The 24836-nt window shown below is 40.6% G+C and overlaps 2 protein-coding genes across 2 annotated transcripts in view; both read left to right on the top strand.

The window, feature by feature from the left end:
- The first annotated feature begins 1033 nt into the window (after window positions 1-1033).
- Window positions 1034-6446, top strand: alyref (Aly/REF export factor). Its single transcript, XM_028818421.2, has 6 exons — window positions 1034-1439; window positions 3124-3264; window positions 3418-3565; window positions 3709-3775; window positions 3880-4066; window positions 5229-6446. Exons 1-6 carry the CDS (start codon window positions 1200-1202, stop codon window positions 5241-5243), a joined length of 798 nt encoding a protein of 265 aa, XP_028674254.1. The 5' UTR covers window positions 1034-1199; the 3' UTR covers window positions 5244-6446.
- A 9634-nt stretch (window positions 6447-16080) lies between these two features.
- arhgdia (Rho GDP dissociation inhibitor (GDI) alpha) overlaps window positions 16081-24836 on the top strand; it is a 41313-nt gene continuing 32557 nt past the window's right edge. Inside the window, exon 1 of the mRNA XM_028818415.2 lies at window positions 16081-16246. The gene's annotated coding sequence lies outside the window, so the exon portion shown is untranslated. The remainder of the gene's footprint in view (window positions 16247-24836) is intronic.

Genomic DNA, 24836 nt, shown 5'->3' with positions numbered 1-24836 from the left:
AATTCCATATTGCATATTTATTAAAAGTGGCAGTGTGGCATAGTGGTTAAGGCTTTGCACTTCAAAAGGTGAGGTTGTGTGTTCAGATCCCATTAGTGACACTGTGTGACCCTGAACAAGTCACTTCAACTATTTGGGCTCCAATTGGAAAAACAAAAGAAATTAAACCAGTCATACAACTTGAATATTATAAGGAGCCTTGGGTAAAGGTGTCAGCCAAGTAATAATACAGTATATTTAATTTACCACCTAAATACTTATTTTCTTTAAAGATGGATAGATAGATAGATATGAAAGGCACTATATGATAGATGATAGAGTAAGGCACTATATAACAGACAAATAGTGAGTAAAGACACTATATAATAGATAATGAGAAAGACATGATATGACACATGGATAGATATGAAAGGCACTATATAACAGATAGATAAATATGTGTGAAATGCAATATATGACAGAGTGAGTTAGTAAAGACGTGATAGATAGATATTCTGCCAAAAGGGACAATTACAGTGCTGTTTTGTTTTGTTTTTTTTCTAAAAATACAATTAGCATTTAAACATGATCAATTAAGAATGAGCCAAGAGAGTTTATAATTAGGATACTGGAAGAAACTGGCTGTTGAAAATGGAGCATTGCAATTAATATGTGAAAAATAAATTATAAATCAGTCATTTCAAGCAGTAATTGTCATTTGCAATATTAGTAATGTATTGGCTATATTTTCAAATCAATTTACTTGTACCTTAATCAAAGGAAAACTTTTTTGTCAAAAACATTTAAAAATTTCGAAATCCAAGCTTTTGCGTGCATAAGTTATTCCCATGGGATACCCTGATGAATAAATAAAAAGAACAGAGAAAGCAAGCATATTACTACTCTACATTGTATCATTTGTAGTCAGCTTCACAATATGGCCTCTGGTTTCCCTTTTGTTTTTGTTTTTTTTTGCAGTAGCATTTAAACTACATTTCCCGAGAAGTCATTAGATGCTCACTGCACATGCGTCGAGTGTTAATTGCGTCACACGGCGTGGGCTTCAAAGCTGGCTACAAAAGGCAGCCATTAAACGGACGTTTATCATTCTTCGCAGTTACGTTTTCAGAGTTTCTTAGATCGGCGCAGATTTTCTTTGTACCGTGAAGTAGCACCTCTACCATTTTTTGCGACGTACGGAACGATTCCAGAAGATTATAATGTCGGATAAAATGGATATGTCCCTGGACGACATCATCAAGCAGAACCGGCAGCAGCAGCGTGGCGGCGGCGGCCGAGGAGGGAGAGGCCGGGGCCGAGGAGGGACGGGCGTGGGCCGTGGCGCCGGAGGAGCAGGCCGACTAGGCGGAGGTTTTGGTGGACGGGGAGGTGGATCAGGCCCCATGCGGAATCGCCAGAATTTGCTCCGTGGAAGAAATAGGCCTACACCGTACAGCAGGGTAGGAGAAAAGAGAGAGAAAGATGGGTAGAGGAATCCGTTGCAGACGGCAAGCAGAATCTCCTTTCTCGTACAAGTGTTGCTTTAAAAAAAATTATATAACCTGGTAGCAGTTGTTAACCCTGAAGTCTGGAAGCGTTAAAATGAAGGAAAGATGATTGGCCGAGTAGAGAATTTAAATTCATATTTTTTTATTTTGTGTTGGAGGGAGTGCCTAAAGAATGCATACATTTTGTATTTTTCCCCATTTTTAGAGAAGTTTAACCTGTTCTAATAAAAGTGTTCGTTTACGGAGAGCGGGTGAATGCGGCGCCATTTTGGCTCAATTGGAGAGACGGGCGGGAATTCGAGTTTTTTTCCCCTCTCCGTATAACATCTTTTTTTCCAGTTTTTGATTTCTTCAAGAGGACAGTAAATCTTTATTTAATTCACTTCGTGAAGAGGAGGATTGGCCCCGGGCAGTGTACTTAAAGTAAAAATTCCCAGCGCAGTGAAGAATGCATCCAGCATCTTTAGTCGCCGCGTTTAAAAACAGTCGCAGAATGGACTTGGAACTCATGATAATGTTGAAGCAGATGCGCCAAACTTAAAAGTGACTAAAAGGGAAAAAAAGCAAAGTAGACTTTCTAATGACCCCCCCTCCTTTTTCTGTGATTCAATCACTTAAGCTGTTGAGAAAATGGCGTAGCTACAAAATGGAAGCTGGACTCTCATCGTCATGGACACTTGCAAACCAGTCTGGATTATAGACTTTAATGCATTTGGACAATGTTATACCCACACGTTTATTGGATCGTGTTTATGGACATGTGGTATTTATCATGGACATGTAGTTTTGTCCTGGACACGTAATTGAATTTGTCAGGGGGGGAGGTCTCATCAGAGAAGACTAATAGCTGTTAATACTACATCGCCGTCGATCAGAAAGAGGAATGGCCCGACCTCCACTCGAAGAAGAATGCGACTTCCAGTTGATCAGATGGGGCACGATCGTCCATTACGGAGGCCATCGAACGAGAATGAAGCCCGGCTGACTCTCCGGGGGACTACGAGCGACTCCCGCTGGCAGTTTTCCTTTGGCGGCCACCCAGCTGTCTGATCCTGCTCTCTGGGCAACTGAGTTTCTTGCATGAGGGAGAGGGAGGATTTTGGCTTGGGCACTCACTGGGTAGGAGAACCATCCTGGGTTGATTGAGACTGCGGAATCCATAGTTTTGCTCAATGTGGTTTTTTTTTTTTTTTTTTTTTTTTTTAATTTTTATTTAAGTGCTCGTGTGGTTAAAATTTTAAAACTTGTCATCTAGAGATTTCTCACTAGGTCGTATTTTTTTGGAAGATTTCAGGTTTTTAGCCAGATTTTTGTGTGGGTGAGAGGGTTTATTATTTGACTTTCAAGTTCATGTAAAAGCTGCACCTTTTTTTATATAAAACTAAATTACTGCAGAAGTTGTTTTGACAGTTTATACTTTTGATATCAAAATGATTTATACACTACTGGGTTTTACTCGAATGCTTAAGTGTTTTAATTGCTTCTCCGAGAGTGAAATGTAATTGTTGCTTAATCCTAACTTGATTTAATAAGTGTAAAGTTTTCCCACCAGTTCTAATTTTAGCACAGAAGCAGCTGAAACTGCAGTAAGACATTATTAGGAAGTCAGCAAGGCCCGTCTCTGTTTCTTTTGCAGCCAAAGCAGCTTCCAGACAAATGGCAACATGACCTGTTTGACAGTGGCTTCGGAGGCAGTGGGGGTGGTGCTGGTGTGGAGACGGGTGGGAAGCTTCTGGTCTCCAATCTTGACTTTGGTGTATCAGATGCTGATATTCAGGTAATTGCAGTTAACTTTTTCCATCTCATTCTTGAAACCCAGTAATTATTTCAAAACTGGAATGTTCGTGTGGTGTTTGAATCTTTTTTTGCATTCCGTTGTGCAAATTTTACATTTTTAGTCTCCTATAAAGTAGTTTCTTCTGTTTTTTAGGAACTTTTTGCTGAATTTGGTACCTTGAAAAAAGCAGCAGTACATTATGATCGTTCTGGCCGCAGCTTAGGTACTGCAGATGTACATTTTGAAAGGAAAGCAGATGCATTAAAGGCAATGAAGCAGTATAACGGTGTTCCTCTTGATGGTCAGTATTGTCTTTTAAGTCTTTTGCTTCTTGATAAGGTTTCAGAATGAAATACCACTTGTGTGATCTTAAACCAGAAGGTTAAGAATGTTTGCCTATGTGCCAGTTGCATCATGTGAGTGTGTGGTATTTGTTTTTTTTAGGCCGTCCAATGAACATTCAGCTTGTCACATCACAGATCGATACACAAAGACGACCACCTGTTCAGAGGTAGGCACTTCTCAGAATCTATTTACACTGGCACAAGAACATTTTCTAATTTTTTTTTTAATTGTGGTGTTGCTCAGTTTTTCTTTTCCTCCCATTTCGTACAGCCTTGGACGCGGAGGTGGAATGAAAAGGACCAGAATTGGTGGGGGATTTGGAGGACCTATGAGACGAGGTGGACGGGGTATTGGTGGTGGAAACAGAGGCAGAGGAAGAGGCGGTCGAAATAATAATGGCAAACAGCAACTATCCGCAGAAGAACTTGATGCACAGCTTGATGCATACAATGCAAGGGTGAGTTGGAGTCCATGTAATATTTTTGTTCCCCTTAATGTCTTTTTTTTTTTTTTTTTTTTTTTTTAATCCGTGAGGGTGGGTGTACACGATTGCTTTTTCTGGTCTTGTTCAGAAAGCGGACACCACTTGAGAGGCCTCCCCCCTCACCCAAATGCTAACCTTATGGTCAATAAAATGGGTCCCTGATGTTAAGTCACTATTTTAGTGCTAAAATGATCACAGAAATGTGAAACCTACTTGTATACCTAATTATTGTGAAACAACCAAGTGGCGTCTGCTTTCTGAACAAGAGCCGCTTTTTCTTTCTATTCCATGGGAAGTTTGGGTGCCATCTCGCACTCATTTGAACCAGTAGCCAATTAGTGGCCTGCTTAGCTATAATTTTTATAAGCATTTGGACAGTCTGATGTGAGATTGCACGGTGAGACCTTTGGGCAAGACTCGTGGTACCTGCACAGTGTTGCTGCAGTTGAGTTACAAGGTTTTTGGAACACCTGATTTGTGACCACAACCACCCCCACCCTTGGGTGGTATTTTTGCCGCATCTCAACTAATTTAGTCTTGTGTCCACATCTTGATTTTTGTTTACACAGTTCGGTTCTAATTTGTGCATTTTTGATTCCAATCTGCTTTTATGACTTGTTACACCTAACATCCAAGTGGCTTCTTTGGTTTAACACAAACTAGCAATGTTTTTCTGATTGCTATGCTCTACTCTAGCCTGGGGTGGGTGACAACTTGAAATTAGAATCCTATATCAAGAACCTTTTTTGTTCGGCAATTGAGGTATTCCCCTCTGGTGAATATCCGCATAGACATTGAAGTGGCTTGTAATGAATTTAAGCTTCTGTTTCAATTTGGGGCAGTACACGATCACGAGTTGAATATTTGTGTACACGGAGTAATAGTGTTCAGTGTGAATGAACCAATCAATAGATAATTGCTAATATCTTAAATGGAAAACTTGTTAATTTTTGTCTGTGCCTTACTTTGACCACTCTCCCTTTTTGTTTAGCAGTGGCTTATGTAGTGCTAGATTTACCTGAAGGGGGTACATAATTGCAGTACAGAATCCTCTCTTCTGACTGCACGCTTTCCCCCCCCACCCCCAATTACTCCTTCCTGTTTTAACATACCTTCTCTTCTTATCCTTTCACAGATGGATACCAGCTAAGATGGGACACTGCTGATTTTCATTTTTGTTGGGGAGGAAACATTTTGAGCTGGGGTTGTCTTAATTGTGGAATAGGTTTTAATTTTTTTTTTTTATGGAATTTGTGTGGGATTTTTGTACTGGATTATTTTTGGTGGGGGGGGGGGGGTAGAAATGTTACTGGTTGTGTGCTACTGTGGGAGTGGGGACTTGTTTGTTCCCCCCTAGTTATTGAAATAAACCTACAGTGTATTTAACCAAAGACTTTTTTTTTTTTTTTTTTGGTCTGGTTTTTGTCTTAAGTATTCCATCAAAAGTAAGACTAGTAGTTCTTGAACTTGTATGTAACTTTTAAATATTAGCTGAAATTTTATTGCCCCTTAATGTAAAACCTCCCAACTGTGGGAAGGAGTGGCTTCTTTTGAAAAGCAATGGTGAGATCTAATATTTGTTTAGATTTCATGGATATGATTGCCAGTCCAAGAGTGCATCTTTAAAGTTGGACTCCATTTTGTGCTCTTCTTCTTCTTGAAAACCCTGAGGAACAACCTTAACCTGTCTGAGACTAAAGGACATTTTTCTAAACACTGCTTTGGAATATACTGCATTTTAAGCAGATCTTCGGTTTCTTTAGAAGTGTTCAATGGAAATAATTTGAATAACTTTACAGTTGTGCTGTACAAAAAGTTAAGCTATCATTTTGCCTGACTGCATGTTCAAAGTTCTCTCTGCTGCTCTGCAAATGTTTAAACATAGCTGTAGCTTTCTTTAAAATCTTCAGTAAATGGCCATACATCTTCTGAAACCTTTGCAAGATTCCATTTTGTATTTAAGACACTTCGGACAAATGACAGAATATGACTTTGTAACTGGAATTTTTTTTTTTTATCACTTGTCAGAATGACATACAAGTCAAAATACAGAGTTAATATTACTGGCCAGTGGACACTGTTTCAGCAGTAGTGGCTGCTTTTGTTGGACAATGTAACAAGGAAACACATACTGGTCTGTTCAAGTCACCCAGTACTGCAATGTATACACGGCCTCCGGATCATGTAAGAGGATCTGCTGCTATCCTAACACAAGCAATAACGAGAGGTTGTATATCATGCTTGCTTGTGTGTAGAAGCATTCTTTATGAATGGATCCAGGTTAAAGTGTTTAAACTAAATTGCTGATGATGCATTATTTGAATTTCCATTAATAAAAGATCTGAACTTTTTTGAACAAGTGGACTAGTTATTGATTCTTTAAAAAAACACGGTTTGAATAAGTGTGTACGTTATTTGGAAATGTTTACCTTTTGTTCATAAACCTGTAAGGCTTATTTATTACTTGGATAGGGTTAAATGTTTATGCAAGTCTGAAGGTTTGGTGTTTTGGGTTCCTTCCATGCTTTCCAAGGATTCCCTTTTAAAGCTGGATGTTTGAATTGCCCCATAATTTGTGTCCAAGTCTTGTTGCAGACTTTTTTCCCCAGCAAGCCATATGTCCAGGTTCCTCAATCAGGGTTCTGGAGGGCCGCAGTGGCTGCAGATTTTTGCTCCAACCCAGTTGCTTAAGAAGCACACATTGCTCAAGTAACACATCTGCTTCACTTTAATTTTGCTTGTTAAGCAATAAGGATTCAAAATCCTATTTTAGTCTTTAACAGCTGTTTGGTTTTTAATTGCTCCTAATTACCAATAAGATGCAAATGACCGAGACCAGCATTTCTCCATTTAGTGTGTTACCACCCATGTGTATATCATGCACTATTAGGTTTAATTAAATACTTGGAAGGAAAGTGAAGGACTGAGAATTACTTGTCCATTTTAGCCTTCAAATCATTTGGATGATAATCCGTAGAAAGGAGAACAGGATACAAGAATGAGCTGACATACTGGAGTTCAAGCACAAACGAGCCATGAAATTAAATTATTGGCAAGAATTGCTTGCTAATGAAGCAACCGGGTTAGGACAAAACCCTGCAGCCACTGCGGCGGTCCAGAACTGGGATCGAGGACCCCTGCATATGTGACTAGGCTTTTTTTAAAAGGTATAAAATTCTACTTTAGTGGATTTCATGTACTGGTTCCCTTCTTTTCAAATGGTTATATAAAAACTAATCGAGCTGTGTAATTTGCTTTTTTAGGTTCTGAGAACAGGAGTCTGGCTGTAGTATTAATACACAGGGACTTGAGATGAGTGTGCGTTTCAGGTATTTGGGACTTTCAAGAATCAGAATGCTTACTAAATGACTGCATGAAGGGCGTCGCTGTGGGTAGCACTGCTGCCTCACAGGACACATGGGTTCGCTTCCCGGGTCTCTCCCCCCCCGTGTGGAGTTTGCATGTTCTCCCCATGTCTGCGTGGGTTTCCTCCCACAGTCCAAAGACATGCAGGTTAGGTGCATTGGCGATCCTAAAATTGTCCTGTGTCTGTGCACGGCCTGTGGTGGGCTGGCACCCTGCCCAGTGTTTGTTTTGTGTCCTGTGTTGGCTCAGATTAGCTCCAACTGACCCCCATGACCCTGTAATTGTGATTATAGCGGGTTAGATGATAGATGGATGACAGTATTAATCTGGTTGTACCTAAAGCAGGGACCGTCCCAACTCTGATTCTGGAGGTCCACAGTGGCTGCAGGTTTTTATTCCGTTGCTTTAAGTAGTAATGAGTTAACTGCTGCTAATATGACAATGCTTGGGTCTTATGATTTAGTTTTTCTTTAACTAGAAGCCAAAGAAAGCCAGTAGGTAACCAAGTAACTGAACAATCCTTGAGGGCCACCATTTTCATTCCATTCGTTTCCCTATATTGGTCCTTAATAAAAACGCATTACGTTTACGGCTTATTATTTTCTCCTTCTACCATAGCAGTCGTTTCCGAAACTGGTTTTCCTTTTTTCTGAGATCACCAGCCCAGTATTTTGTGGGCAGGAACAGATCAGTGTTTTTTTTGATCTTTTTTTTTTTTTTTTTTATACCTTTTCAGGTATTTAAGCGAGACATATTTTGACACACTGGTGCAAATGGGATATTTTAACCTAGTTGTATTTTGGCTTACTTTGCATCTCATTGTTTGGCTGCTTGTTATTGAAGGAATGATTCCAGTAAAATGAGTGTTAAAATCAACGCTGCTAAGTGTTATCGGTTAATGGAGAGTGTGACTGGAATCGGCCTGTAGACGCAAGTCTCCACCAGGAACAGAGTGACATCCCTGACCTAAAAAGAAAGAAAACAACCCAGTAATGGTTACTAAACCAGGCCTGACAAATTACTTGTGGATATTGAAATGCATGGTGTGTGTTTACGAATCTTTTATGTTCATTAATTTTACAAGCCATATTGTCTTTGGTTGAGGATCACACAACAGTTGATGGGTCTTTTAATTTATTCTTGTCTTCCTCACTAAACTAAGCCCGTGTTAAAGCCACAAAGTATCACTAAAGTGGGGAAGAACATGGTGTGTATACTGTGTGGTCATTTCTGTTACCATCTTAAATATGTGATGTGGAGGGTAATTTATGTCTGTCTGTACATATTTAAATGAAACCAAGCGCTTTTAATCCCAGTTTTCGTAATGCTTGTTAATAATGGGCGGAGTGGTGGCTCTGAGGCCAGGGATCTGCACTGGCAATCGGAAGGTTGCCGGTTTGAATCCCATAAATGCCAAAAGGGACTCTGCTCTGTTGGGCCCTTGAGCAAGACCCTTAACCTGCAATTGCTAAGCACTTTGAGTAGTGAGAAAAGTGCTGTATAAATGCAAAGAATTATTAATGTTTCAGTTTTACTAAGCTGGGGGTACTTTCCTAAAGGTGTCCTAAAGCTTAATTTTTTAGTTTTTTTTTTTTTTTTTTTTTTTTTTTGCATCCAACTGCCACTTCTGATGACAAAACGGGTCCACAATTAAAGCTGGGAGAGGTGTGAGTGTGAGTCGCAGGTACATCAGCTTGCTTCCTCTACTGCGTGTGGTAAGTTATTTATCTAGAAATGAACACAAGATCAAAAGAACTCTGTAAGCACAGTTGCATTTAAGCCATACTAAAAACCGCGTGGCGGCTGCAGTATCTCCACAGTGCAACAATTCAATGTCGGAGTCTGTGACACGGACTTATTGGCCAAGTTGCAGACCTGCTGTCTATTCTGGTCCAACGCAGGAGACGATTTCACATTGAGATGAAAAAAAGTTTATAATTGCAATTATAGACCCCCCACAACCAACAGATAACAATAGGATGTTAATCAATGCCATTGTTTACATCGCTTGAATTGGGGTCTGCTGTCTGTTAAGGCTGCTGAGCCATTAGGGTTAGCTGGATTGGCAGTGCTAATGGACCCTGGCGTGTGTGTATATGTACAGTACTGTGCAAAAGTTTTAGGTGTGAAAAAATACTGTAAACAAAGAATGCTTTCAGAAATGGAAGTGTTAATTTTCATCAATCAACAAAATGCAGTGAATGAACAAAAGAGAAATCTAAATCAAATCAATATTTGGTGTCACCACCCTTTGCATTCAAAACAGCATCAATTCTTCTAGGTACACTTGCACACAGTTTTTGAAGGAACTCGGCCAGTAGGTTGTTCCAAACATCTTGGAGCACTAACCCCAGATCTTCTGTGGATGTCGGCTTCCTCACATCCTTCTGTCTCTTCATGTAATCCCAGACACACTCGATGATGTTGACATCAGGGCTCTGTGGGGGCCATGCCATCACTTCCAGGACTTCTTGTTCTTCTTTACGCTGAAGATAGTTCTTAATGACTTTGGCTGGATGTTTGGGGTCGTTGTCCTGCTGCAGAATAAATTTGGGGCCAATCATATGCCTCCCTGATGGTATTGCATGATGGATAAGTATCTGCCTGTATTTCTCAGCATTGAGAACACCATTAATCCTGACCAAATCTCCAACTCCATTTGCAGAAATGCAGCTCCATACGTTCAAGGAACCTCCACCATGCTTCACTGTTGCCTGCAGACACTCATTATTGTACCGCTCTCCAGCCCTTCGATGAACAAACTGCCTTCTGCTACAGCCAAATATTTCAAATTTTGACTCATCAGTCCACAGCACCTGCTGCCATTTTTCTGCACCCCAATTCCTATGTTTTCGTGCATACTTGAGTCGCTTGGCCTTGTTTCCATGTCGGAGATATGGCTTTTTGGCTGCAACTTTTCCATGAAGACCACTTCTGGACAGACTTCTCTGGACAGTAGATGGGTGTACCTGGGTCCCATTGGTTTCTGCCAGTTCTGAGCTGATGGCACTGCTGGACATCTTCTGATTTCGAAGGGTAATAAGCTTGACGTGTCTTTCATCTGCTGCACTAAGTTTCCTTGGCCGACCACTGCGTCTACGATCCTCAACGTTGCCCATTTCTTTGTGCTTCTTCAAAAGAGCTTGAACAGCACATCTTGAAACCCAGTCTGCTTTGAAATCTTTGTCTGGGAGAGACCTTGCTGATGCAGTAGAACTACCTTGTGTCTTGTTGCTGTGCTCAATCTTGCCATGACATGAACCTGTCTTCCACAACCTCACCTTGGTAGCAGAGTTTGGCTGTTCCTCACCCAGTTTGAAGCTGTTTCTGTTTCAGTTAATGACTGTGTTTCAAACTACGTGTGACATTGATGATCATCAGCACCTGTTTGGTAGAATTGGTGGATCAGACACCTGACTAGAATCCTACAAAATCCCTGACTTTGTGCAAGTGGACCTATAAGAATTGATGCTGGTTTGACGGCAAAAGGTAGAAACACCAAATATTGATTTGATTTAGATTTGTCTTTTGTTCGCTCACTTTGCATTTTGTAAATTGATAACAATAAACAATCATTATTTATATTTCTGAAAGCATTCTTTGTTTACAGCATTTTTTCACACCTGCCTAAAACTTTTGCACAGTATATAGAATATATATATATATATATATATATATATAATATACTGTGTATGTATATATATGTGTGTGTGTTCACCCTGGCCAGGGATTGTTCCTGTGTTGGGCTCAATGTTTGCTGTGGTAGGCCCCAGCTCCCCTTCTTAGGATGATAAGCAGGTTTGGAAGATGGGTGGAAATATCAATGTACTATTAAAAAGCATTCATGTACTTGCATTAGCTCTATTTTTTAATATGATTTAGTATTGATCAGCAAAAATGGGATAACTGAATCTGTTATGAAGTAACTCATTTAAAATACTCCAAATTTCAAATCCGTTAACTACCTGAATCTTAATGCTGTGTGCGTACATTTTATAATTTGATTGGTGGGCAACATCGGTCCTGGATGGCCGCAGTGGTTGCAAGTTTTCACTCCAAACCAGTTCCTTAATTAGAAACCAATCCCTGCCTTTCTCAGACCTTATTTAATTGCATGGCTTCTTCGTCTGCAAGGATGTCACCCAAATAATCTGAAGCCTAAAATGTCACATTCTCCATTCTTCTTTCAAGTGTTTTATTAAACCAAATAGTGCGGGATGAATTCCAACAGGTGTAAATGGAAACAAATCCAATAGAGAACTGCTGGCGGCTTCTTTGTCATTTGTATCTTATTGCTAATAAGGAGCCATTAACAACAGGGAATGCAGCTGTTGAAGACTAAAATAAGCAGTTGAGGGTGGGGGACCTTAAGAAGCGAAACCATTAAAATGAAGCATCAACATGTCACTTGAGCAATAATTGATTTCTCATTAAGAAACCGGGCTGGAAGAAAAACCTGCAGCCCTCCAGGATCGATGGTGCCCACTCCTGCTGTGTGAGTGACAGGTGGCTGTGAGGGCATAATGCACTAAAATTTTAACTATTATATATATAATGTGTGTGTGTGTGAGTAACCCGTGCCTATTTCATACACTATATATTAAGATGTGTATGTATGTGAGACTGCGGTGGGTTGGCACCCTGCCCGGGATTGGTTCCTGCCTTGCACCCTGTGTTGGCTGGGATTGGCTCCAGCAGACCCCCGTGACCCTGTGTTCGGATTCAGCGGGTTAGAAAATGGATGGATGTATGTGAGAGTAATATGTACAGTGGATTCAGAAAGTGTTCACTTTCTGCACCTTTATGGTGTTTTAGACTGAATTTGAAATCGATAAATGTAATCTCTTTTTTCACCGTCAATCTACATTCAGTAATCCGCAATGACAACGTAAAACCATCTTTACAGAAAGGTTTTGCAAATGTATCAAAAACTGAAATCTCTTGCATCATTTATAAAACAATTTTTCCTTTTGCTAGTGATGGGGAAGAAGCCTCGTGAAGCTTTGTCGCTTTCTTTCTATTTGTGCCGAAAAAGATTCGAAGCGTTGAAGCCTCAGCCCCAGTAAGAACAGCGACATCTGGTGGTTAACTGAGGTCAATGCACGCTCTCAAGAGCGCTAGTGAAGCGGCCCTCGCGGTTTCAGTCTCATGTCCCCTGTAAAAGGTTAGAAAAATCCGTTCATTTTATTCTGCTCAGTTCCTTGTCCATTAATACTATTTAACTTTTAAACGCCGTTTTCCGCTTTAGTTGCCATCTGTCACCAAAGCTCTCTCTCCTCACAACCCAAAATTTGTTGAATGAGAATGGTGCATTTTATATAGGCTACCTGTTAATTCCGCGTCAAAGCGACGAAGTGCTATCAAACCATCTCCCAAGTAGATATTGCTGCAAACAAGTAAAATGGGCGTGACGTATCATTTTCGACTCCATATCCTTCTCAACCAATAAAGCAGGCTGTGACGCACTGATGACGTTCGAAGCGTCAAACGTCACAGGTCACGTGACAGCGGTGTTCTGACACTGTGGTTCAACTCACCAGGCTTCAGATTGACTGACACAAGCTTCGACGCTTCGGTATCATTTTCCCATCTCTACCAGATTGTTTTCCAACGTCTCCTGCTTGCTTTCATTCTTCTCCTTGAGATGTGTCCAGAACTTCATTAGAGTCAACCTGTGGCAAACAAAATTGATTGAGCGTCACTGAGAAAGGCACACGCGTACCTGTGTATAGGAGGTCTCACAATTCACGCTGCATTATCAGGACAAAAAACAAGCCATCAAGTAGACCTCCACAATCAATTGTGGTGGGCCATTGATTAGGGCAAGAAGAAAGAAGGTCTATAAAGCTATAGGAGTGTTCCCAGGGCACAGCGGCCTTAGTAATTGTGAAATGGAAGTAAGTTTATAACCACCAGGACTCATTTTAGAGTTGGACGTCCAGCCAAACTGAGTAACTGGGCAAGGAGGTCCTCTGCTGAGATGGGAAAATCTGTTGGAAGGACCTCCATCTTAGCCCAAGTCCATCAATCAGCCGTTTTTGGTAGATTAGTTAACTCCGGCTTGAATATTTGGCAGGTGGTTTTGGCTCATCAGTGTCTTCTTCCCTTTCATCTTTTCCAACTTCTATGTTGGGTCAATGTGCCTGATCAACCTTCTCCATACAGCCTTTTCCTTCAGATATTCTTGTTACTTTATATATGCACCTCTGCTTTGGCCTCCCTCGCTTTCTCTTCCACACCCATCAGTCTTTTGCCCACATATCCATTGTCTCTCCCCATCACATGTCCATACCATTTCAACCCACTTTCTTGTACTTTCTTAGATATCTCTCCTACCTTTCTGCTACCTCTGATTGTCTCGTTTCTCACTCTGTCCTTCTTTATAACTCCACACATTCATCTCAATGTTCTCGTTTCTGTTGCATCCGACAAGTTCTCCTGCTGTGCTCCCTTAACTGTCCATGTCTCAGCTCCATACATCTTTGCAGGTCCTACCACCATCTTAAAAATAATAATAATACATTTTATTTATATAGCACCTTTCCCATGCTCAAGGCACTTACAGAATATAAGAAAGAATGGCAAGGTATACAGTACATAGCATTGTACTAAACCAGATAAATAAATAAAGAAGAGTAAGACAGTAAATTCAGAGAAAAGCCTAACAGACACCATAATTGATGGTGTCGCACACACACACAGGTTACATGAGCGTCTTGACATGGAGGTAAACTGAGAGAAGGGTAATAAAGTCAAGTAGAGCTAAAAGCCAAACTGAACAGATGAGTTTTGAGTCGTTTTATAAAAGAATTCATGGAGTCAGCTGACCTGATTAATTTCGGTAGGTCATTCCAGAGTCAGGGTGCTATACAGCTGAAGGTCCTGCTGTCACCCATGGAGTGTAGATTAGTGTGGGGCACAACAGCATTGGCAGAATCAGAGGACCTTAGTGGGCGGATAGGCACATAGTGATGGAGAAGGTCACTGATGTAGTTTGGCGTAAGGTCGTTTAAGGCTTTGTAGGTTATTAGTAGGATTTTATATTCAATCCTGTAGGACACAGGGAGCCAGTGAAGGTGGAGCAGGATGGCTGTGATGTGCTCGCTGTTTCTGGTATAAGAAATGTACATGTGCTTTCTCAATTTTTTTATTTTTAATAAATTTGCAAAAACCTCAAGTAAACTTTTTTCACATTGTCATCATGGGGTGTTGTGTGTAGAATTCTGAGGAAAAAAATGAATTGAATCAATTTTGGAATAAGGCTGTGACATAACAAAATGTGGAAAAAGTGATGCGCTGGGAATACTTTCCGGATACACTGTAATATATGTAATATATATATAAATTTATGGAAAACACTTAACTTTATAACACAATTCCACCTTGCCTATGCATGTATAGCCGGTTTGTGAAGAAACAACTTCGAGTTGAGAAATATCAAAGTTATCCTTTAACACCATCACAACTCGGATGTGTTGTAGAAAAGTTAGATGTCCCTTCCTTTTGTTTATTTTCTTCTTCTTCTTTTGTCTTTTTAATGGCAGTTGGCAGACTCACTTATGGTACATTACTGCCATCAACTAGACTGGAGTGTCACAAAGAGCGTGAAAGAAAAAAGAAAGATGAGTAAATTACTCCGAAAAGCCCATAGACTTGAAATTATGAAAAACTGTCTTATGATATGAACTAAAATTATTTTCACACCTAGTCAATTTTTAAAAAAAAATAACACTTTCAACCCCTGATGCTTGTATTTTAAATGCCTGTGCTCTATTACTGTACTATAAATGTTTGTGATGAACCATCTGTTGGAATGACAACTGCAATGCATTTTAGTACTACATGAATTACAAAATACATTTCAATAGATGGTGCACTGCTAACATTAACGCTGAGGTCTATGTTATTTAGACTTCCACCCACCTTAGACTGGTAGCAAAGCTAGTCACTGTATACAGTATACACATTTGTGATCAGCAACCTTGAAATTGCATGAAGCGAAACTCCACATTCCCATATTACCGATACCAATTTTTTAGAAGTTTTGAGAAAGGACGTAAATTTGACCCCTCGTATCCCATTAAGAGTCGGCTGATGAGGCAGTCACAACTGTTACTGGTCATTTTTCCTAAAGATACCTACTGGATTGCTGTTTATCAAAAGTGTGTAATTCCCTTCGGGTCAAGAGGGCCAAAAATACGGAGTTACCTTTAGAAAACGTGTTGTCTCCAATAACTAGACATCAAGTCGAGTCAAACGGCATATCATAAGTCGGGGTTTTCTTGTGCCTGTGATTCAGGGGGCGTCGGACAAAAAAAAATTGAAGTGATTTTCAGAGCGTTCAGAATGAATTGTTATGACCTTGGTATACTTAATATATAGATTGCCAATGAAAGATAAATAAAAGATTTCCTTTAGTTAATAATACAAAGTAAAACCTGCTATCGGCAAAATGGATTTCGCTTGCTTGACGTTCCCACTGAATGAAACTGTCCCAGTGTCAAAGGAGCTGCGCGCGCGCACGCACCTTGCCCCGCCCTTTACGCGTGATGGCGCGCACGCGCACTCAGACTCTCGGACGCGCCGCCCCTCCCCTTCGCTCCCATCCCCCGCCTCACTTTGCGCGGCTACCGCCGGTTCCCGGAAGCGTGTCGGGCGGGCGGTTCCACTTCTTATTCGCCATTCCAAGCAAAGGAAACAGAGCTGCTGTTGCTACACTCTGAAACGAGAAGGGCGCGACAGAGAAGGCAAAGTACGGGTAAAGAGAACGCTAGGCGGCTTTCGAAGGTAAGGTTAGTTTGATGCGTGGGGCGGTTGGAGGGTTAGTGCCGACAGCCAGGCTGTCAATTTGCGGAGCAATGGCCATCAAACCGGCTAAGCATTTTTCAAAGCCTGCGCGACACTGACTGGCGATTTCGAGTCTTGTCTGGCTGGAACAGAAGTTGATATGTTGGCGTTTTCGGTGGACTGTTTGCTCAGTGTCCATCGTTTAATATTTTGAAGCGAGTGCAGAACAAGACGGGTGGAGAAATTTTGTATAGTTGGTGTTCTTGCAGAAATAAATGCCTCTCCGCTTGGTTTGTACAGCACGTCCTACGTCGCTGCCAGTTTTGCATAGTGGCGCATTGTGTTACTCACTTTTCTTTCACCCTCTAAAAAAGTATACGGACTGTAGACTCGATCCGAAGCCCTCGTGCACCTGCGCCGAAAACGCTACCCGAGTATAAAAGCCGCGAGGGTTCGCATCCTCTCCCGCGGCGCGGGTTTTCCTCTTCACGATCGCAGGTGAATTTGACATCTCGAGTCCGGGTGGTTCACATCCAGCTATTCCTGTCGGCCGCGGCGCGTGCTGACCTGCCTGTTTTAGGCGGTTTGGCTGCAGGAAGTGATGGCTTTGTGTCTGGCATTCGGGGATCTGGAAAATGTAAAATTGAAGGAAAAGCAGAATCGATCGAACAGTGAAAACTTTTTGGAGTGTGATTTAGGCGAAGTTGATTTTTTTTTTTTGTAACTAAAGAGTCACCATGAAACCGGTGGCTAATGGGCTGAGATGGCAGATACATCAAAAACCCCGGGTTTGTCGGCACTGACGGGAAGGAAACTGATTAAGATGTAAGATTTAGTCTCACTAACGGCTGTGCGCTTTGCCACACTACCGATAAAACCTAAATCTTGACAATCTTCAGCACTTAGTCGGACGCTATTTTTATATGAGCTGCAAACGGTGGTCTGAGTTGAGCAAGTGGCCCAGCCTCATTCTCCTTCTAGCTCCTTCTCTACAGAGCAGGGCGGTGGCGCCTGAGAGGCGGGGGAGCTGAGCTCTTGCAACTCGGCGGCTACGCTTTACTCGCTTTAATTTATTCACTAGATGTATATTCTGTGATAAACCCTTCGCGGCGGTCCAAGACCCCCGCTCCCCCCTCGACGCTTTCTTGGTCGTGACAGTTTGGCATGTGTAAGGTACCCAAGTAGTCTGTTACAATGTCCGCTTTCTGAAGCGCCGATCGGAAAGCCTCGTGTCTTTCAAAGTCAGTCTTCACTTCAGATGAAAGTGGGTCTTCCCTGCCAGCTGGTTTACTTGAGAGAACCGTGGAGGCTAGGTGTTTTATAGAATCATGTGATTTTATGATTTTATCCCTTAATGCGATCACCTTGTAAGTCACATCCGATCAATTCAAATCCTTGTACAAGCTTCTGATAATATTCTGCTTAATACGTGGGAAATCGGTTACACCTTTTTTAGGCAGCAGTTTTCCTGCTTATCGCAGTAACCGTTACGAGTGCTGCAGGTGTTGATAGAAACCCCTGAGTGCTTAGGCATCCTGCTGATTAATGTGAAGTTCCATCATACAGAATTGATGCTTTGGTTTGTTTTTATTTTTAATTTTTTTTTATAGTTGTCAAATATTTTCCCTCATGTTCTCTTTCCTGCATGATAAAATAAGAGATGTATTTTTCTGTTACACATGATAATGACCTGAATGGTCACACATCTCGCCAGCGTCTTGGTCACCAGAAAAACCATGTCTAGTCACCAGTAGTTGGAATGTGAGCGTTTTAATTGGGTGTCCAAAGTTAACCCTCATTTGATGGACAGTATGTACCCTATTGAGTTATTTCAGGACTCTCGCTGTAGAAATAATAAAACGGTTAAAGCGTACGGTCACTGCGAAAATGATCAGGAACGCTATACAGTACTCAGTGCTGCCTCTACACTGTGGGTGTATCCCTCATGTAGATCAGATCATGTTGTTATTTTAAAGTCAAATCAAAAATCCCCCTTGGAGATGAGAATACATTTGTATTTGTGCATGAATTTGAAGAACTGGATTGCTGGGTGTTCTTTTAGATCGGAGCACATTCCTATTTTGGAGGGGGGGGGGGGGGGGGAGTTCAAAGAGATTGGTTTGTCCCTTTTGGCGTTCGGAGAATACTTGTGTATATGCTGTCACACTATAATAACACAAGAGTGTGGGGATTGGGGGAGGATATACCTTGATGGGTCTTAGTCCAGAACCAGCCCTGACTATACTAATACTGGGTATGGCCTCGTTTTGCTGTCATAACAGCCTCAGTTCTTCATGGCATAGATTCCACAAGATGTTGATAATATTCCTTTGCGATTTTGGTCCATGTTGACATTGTACCATGCAGTTTCTGCAGATTCATCAGATACATACTCACCCTGCGAATCTCCACTTTTACCACATCCCAAAAGTGTTGTATTGGATTCAGATTCAGAGACTGGGAGGGCCTGCTGAAGAACACTGAACTCCTTGTTATGTTCATAAAACCACTTTGAGATTAACAAAGTAATCTTTCTGGAAGTAGTCATTAGGAGACAAGTAAATTGTGGCCATGAAAGGATGCACATGGTCAGCAACAGTTCTCAAATAGGCCGTGGTATTCAAGAGTTGATTGATTTGGTATTTATGGGCCCACCATTCCATACACAGTTACACCCTTGCCAACCTGAACTGCTGGCATAAGGCAGGTCGAGTGCATGGATTCATGTGGTTACTGCAAGATTATGACCTTACCATCTCTGTGCTCTCAGCATTCTGTTCTTGGCTGACAGGAGTGGAACCTGACTTGGTCTTCTGCTCTTGTAGCCCAGGAGTGAAACCTGACTTGGTCTTCTGCTCTTGTAGCCCAGGAGTGGAACCTGACTTGGTTTTCTGCTCTTGTAGCCCAGGAGTGGAACCTGACTTGGTCTTCTGCTCTTGTAGCCCATCCTCCTCAAGGTTCATCAGGTTGTGTATTCTGATATGCTTTTCTGTCACCGGAGTTGTACAAAGTGGTCATCTTAGTTACCACAGCCTTTCTGTCAGCATGAACCAGTTTGGTCATTCTTCTCTGACCACTTTCATCAACAAGGCACGTCTGTGTGCAGAATTGCTACTTACTGGATGTTTTTAGCACAATTCCGAGTAAACCCTAGTGACTATTGTGTGTGACAAATCCTAGGAGATCAGCTGTTACCAGCCTGTCTGGCACCAACAATAGTACCATTGTCCAAAACCCTAAGATTCCATTTTTTCCCCAGATGTGGTGTTTGATGTGATTGTTAACTGGAGTTCCTGACCTGTATCTACATGGTTTTATGCATTGCGCTGCTGGCACATGATTGGCTAATTAGATAATTGCATCAATAAGCAGGTGTACAGGTGTCCTACTAATTCGCTCTGTGATTGTAATCCTCAAGTGTCTTAGAATGCTTTCTTGGAGAACTTCATCCCAAGTAAAGTTAATGGACAGTGTGCCTTCTATAGGCCAAGGTTGTACTTTAAAGTATGCATTTTACTCTTTTATATCCAGCCTAGATAAAATCACGTTGCTTGCTAAAGGCGCAGCTTGTGCCATGATATTTACATTTACATTTACAACATTTAGCAGACGCTCTTATCCAGAGTGACTTACAACAGTGCTTAGTAGTCTACGACTGTTCTTCAGTCTTTAAGGCTAGGATTAAATCTACTGTCATTAAACAAGTTACCGCTGACCAAGTTGTACACAAAACCATGCTAGAAGAAAATAGAAAAAGGGTAGAAAAAAAAAAAGTATGGGGACTTTAGTCCCCCAAGTGCTGTTTAAAGAAGTGTGTCTTCAGACGACGTTTGAAGACAGTGAGGGTCTCCGCTGTTCGTACAGCAAGAGGAAGTTCATTCCACCACTGAGGAGCCAACACTGCAAAGAGTCTTGATGCATGTCGTCCTCTTCTTTTAAGTAAGGGTGGTTCGAGACGAGCAGTGCTTGATGTTCTGAGAGAGCGAGAAGTGACACGCTGCTTAACCAGTGCTGATATGTAAGGGGGTGCAGTTCCAGTTTTGGCCTTAAAGGCAGTGTTAGGGTTTTGAACCTGATGCGGGCAGCCACAGGGAGCCAGTGCAGGTTCTGCAGCAGAGGTGTAGTGTGTGAGAATTTGGGAATATTGAAAATGAGTCTTGCAGCTGCATTCTGGATCAATTGAAGTGGCCGTGTTGCCTTTAGTGAAACTCCAGACATCAGAGAATTGCAGTAGTCCAGCTTAGAGATGACCAAGGTCTGGACGAGAAGCTGAGTACCCTCTGTAGTGAGAAAGGGGCGGATTCTCCTGATGTTGTAAAGAAGATATCGTTCTGCTCTGTACTTGTAATATTTCTATTGCACTATTATATTGTATTTGAGGATTATTTGTGTTCTATTCTGTGTATGGTGATGTTTTGACCCCCTTTTTTCTTTTGACACCCACTGCACGCCCAACCTACCTGGAAAGGGGCCTCTCTATAAACTGCCTTTCCCAAGGTTTCTTCCATTTTATTTTTTAACCCTTGTCTTCTTAGAGAGCCAAGGCTTGGGGGCTGTTAAAAGGCAGATTATGTTAAAGCCCACTGCAGCACTTCTTGTGTGAAGTTGGGCTATATAAAAATACATTTGTATTTGTATTGTACTGGCATTTAAACCAGAATGTTACCTGTTTAGTTACTACCTCTTACTCTTGTCACTTAGCACCCCAGTGTGCCAGCTGTAAAGTATATGTGCAGACAATTAACAGTGTGTCTTGATCTTGTAAGCATCTTTGGGTGAAGGTGTCATCTAAGTATTTAGTAACCTGTCAGTGCTTACTTTGTAAGGAAAAACCTTTAAGTATTCCTTTGATGTGGTTCAGCATGGAAGATCCATTTGTGTATTTCCTGAGCCTGCTTGTATAGAACAGGGGTCTCTGATAGCACCGATAAGTGGAAGATAGCAATGCCCATCCATTGCAAATTGTGGTATGATGTTGCATAAGATGGTTTAGATGAATAACTTGACAACCATCAATAAGGTGCATAGTAACCAAAATATTGCATATTAAGTCCCTTCAAAAATATTTATTGTATAACCTTGTGTCCATCACTTTAGATGAATGTTGTTGCTCTGGGTTTTTGTTAGACAATCGGTAGTTAAATTGTACCAGTATGTCACTAGTTACCAGCCTTTGAACACATTAAAGCTATCTATTTGGAACTCATCTGTCCATTTTCCAGACCACTTATCCAGTTTTGGCTTGTGAGAAGATCCCTGGCAACATTGTTTGTAAGGCGAGAACCATCCCTGGCCTTGTGACAAGTCACCGCAGGGCACATTTACTAACTGTCATGAGCCCAGTTTGATATAATTTAAATGCATAGTGTTCAGCTAAGTGTTAAGGTTTGGGCAAATTGCCACCCTCACTGAAAACGTACAGGCTGAGAATTGAAATCATATTTTAAATGATAACTTTGATGGCAATGTGAGTATATGTTTAGATCATCATAATTTGTAATCGATTAGAAATGAATTTGTTCGCCTAAAAACAAGCAGTGTTGTCCAGTTGTGGCATGCCATGAAGAATTAGGTTCACTTTCCCCACATGACCTAATAAGAGTGTGACAGTAACCCCCTTTTTTTTAAAAGAATTGTACAGTTTAAAATAAATTGTTAATTTTCTGGTTAGTCAACAGATTCTCAGGTTCCGCATTTGGGAAATGGCTTGCTTACAATAAAGCTTCCAGTGTATTTCTGTGTATCAAGTTTTACATAAATGTGGTAATAAAGATAGAGCCGTCCACTTCACATCCTATTATGGAAATAGATCTCCTGCACATGTGCAGAAAATTCTGTCTAAAGATTATTAAAGTAATTAAAATCTTTAAAATGTGAGCCACAGTGGCCCAATCTAGCATACCACTGTGAGAGAGAAAACCTCTTTGTATGCCTGGCAACCTGAAAATTCCAGCTCTTCGTCTTTTGTGTATGTGCACATATGAAATTTTCTAAGAGATTGCACCTTTGTTCCCCTGTCACTTTGTGGGTGATTTGTCTGAATCAGTGCTGGAGAGTACTGTTGTGTGTGTGTGCGAGCGAGCATGCATATTTACAGTACACTGTTTGGCAGCATTGCGTATACAGGTATGGTAAATTTATTTCTTCTGGAATGACTGTGTTATTTGTGCTTTAACAGGGGTAAAGCCTAGAATCTGGAAAATTCATTGTATGCCTTGTAGCTTTATTAGTAAGTGAAGAAATATTCAATTTATCAGTTTGTGTTGAAGGTTGAATTAAGTTTTAACAATTCTGTTTAAATATTTAGTATTTCAGTCTGTTCATTTGCAAGATATTTTAAAGTATCTAAAGAGGGATTTTAAAAAGTACTTCTACCAGAATTCATTTACATTTTTTTCTTATACTCTCTTCTGTTGCAACCTCTTTATGTTTTAATGTTAAAGTCAAAATGGCATTTTATAAAAATAAATGATCGGAATATTTAGTCATCCTTTTTATAATTTTGCCTTATCTTTCATTATAATTATTCAGTATACAACATCAAGGTTTGAATGCAAATATGTCTCGGTACATGCTATTGATTATGTAGTTTCTGCTGATATATATTAGTTTAATTCTGTTTTTATTTATACTGAATTTTACCTGTTCTATATATTGCTCATGATTTATGTATTTAGCTATCATTGTTAGGATTACATAACACAGACTTCTTGAAACATGTTTAGTGTTCTGGGAGCCTGTTCATTGTTAAATACAGCCAGTCATTGACAGTAGAGCACTGCAACCAAGGATGCCAGAATGAATGTGAGCCTTTTTTGTTTGTGAGAGGAATACAAATGTAGGCTTTCTGGAGTCTTCAAAAAACATGTAGACCTTAATCATGGGGCAGAGAACTATGAATGATGCTTAAGTATTTTCTTATGAAAGTACAGTGCTAATAATCTTTCATTATTTACACAAGCTGACCTAGCTTTGACTGCGGCTGCTTGACAGTATTGGTTCAACTTGAGTGTGTTATTTTTTTAGTAAGAAATATTAAGTGCTGCTCTACAGCTACTATTTTTTAAGACTGGAATGAGATGTGGATTATTTTTAATCCCTTTCCTTGAATTTCTCACATTATAAGCCCTTTAAATTTAAAAAAAAAAAAGACTTGATTTTATTGTAGTAACTGTAGCCTGGATAATATAATTCAGGTTCCTGTGGGATTGGAGAGTATCCCAGGAGCATCAGGCACAGGCTGTACAGGAAACTGCCCTGGACAGTGTGCCAGCATTTCACAGGGCATGCACTCATACTAGGAGGTCAATTTGGAATCAGTAATTAACCTAACAAGCATGACTTTGGGGGATGTTTGAGGAAACACCACACAGACGTGAGGGAAAGGTGCAAATACTACACAGATAATAACCTGGTATGGGTTTGGCTGGGTGTGTGATGTACCAACCCTTAATAATACTGTAATGAAATGAAAACAAAAATGACCTTGTTTTATGACTCTGAAGTTAATTGGTTAAGAACAAATGAGTACTTGAACATGCTACAATGCTGTAGTCCAATAAAAGTCTTTAAACTTCACCATTTAATGTCATGCAAGTTTGTTTATTTGTGATTTAGTACAAATAAATACTCTTTAGCTGCCTTATTTGCTGCCTTTTTCAGAACTTATGACCCTGCAGTGTAACGCACACAGTTGACGTTTTTTCAGTCCGGTTCATGGAAATAGGGAGAAAATTATGCTGTTTAGCCTTTTTCAGATATGTACCAATAATGTCATCATCTGTGCATTTGAGTGTAGCATGATAAACTACTGAAGAAAATAATGACGACAGTAAATACGGTGTGTGTTGTCAGAATGAGCTCAAACTGTCCTCCAGCAGTGCATCAGTACAGTGCCATATTTTAGCTATTCCAGTCACTTCAAGTGTTTTATAGTCCATTTGTGGTGATCAGCCATGAAAACAAAACTGAAATAACCGTGGATAACTTTACTATTGTTTTTATTTTACTAAGTTTAATTATGGAACTGTGCAAGAATTTCTGCTTTTGATTTTAATAAAACACTTAATGTGGGTTTGTTGCATATAAGCTTCAGTTGTATATGGAGTAAACTATCGCAGTGTTGTTAGTTACACTTAACTTGTGTACACTGGTATTAGAACAAAATGTGGGCACATTGATAAGGAGCTGCATCATTTAGGGCATCATTTTTTAAAGGGTGTACAGCCTGAACTAAAATTAATGCACTGTATGTAAAATGAATACACTGTAAATTGAAATAATTGAACTTTTTTTAGGGCTGATTATTTTTTTTATCCTTTTCTGCCAGGTCTGAATATTTTTCCAAAAAACTACATTTTCTGAAAAACATTTTCACATATATCAATGTAAAACATCCGTTGCTGTATGCAGTGCCTTATTTCAGCATGTTGGCCATCTCAGTGTCAAGAGGTGCATGGGGGTGGCATCGGCAGATCAGCTTGGGACCGATCAGCACAGCTGACGTCTGTACTACACTTTCGTTTTAGATCTCGAACTCCAGATCACCTACACCAAAACTGGAGTCCGACAAGTCAGAGTCCAATTCAAA

The sequence above is a fragment of the Erpetoichthys calabaricus genome, chromosome 14 (assembly GCF_900747795.2).
Source record: "Erpetoichthys calabaricus chromosome 14, fErpCal1.3, whole genome shotgun sequence".
NCBI classification, from domain to species: Eukaryota; Metazoa; Chordata; class Cladistia; order Polypteriformes; family Polypteridae; genus Erpetoichthys; species Erpetoichthys calabaricus.
This window is presented reverse-complemented; position numbering and strand designations above follow the sequence as displayed.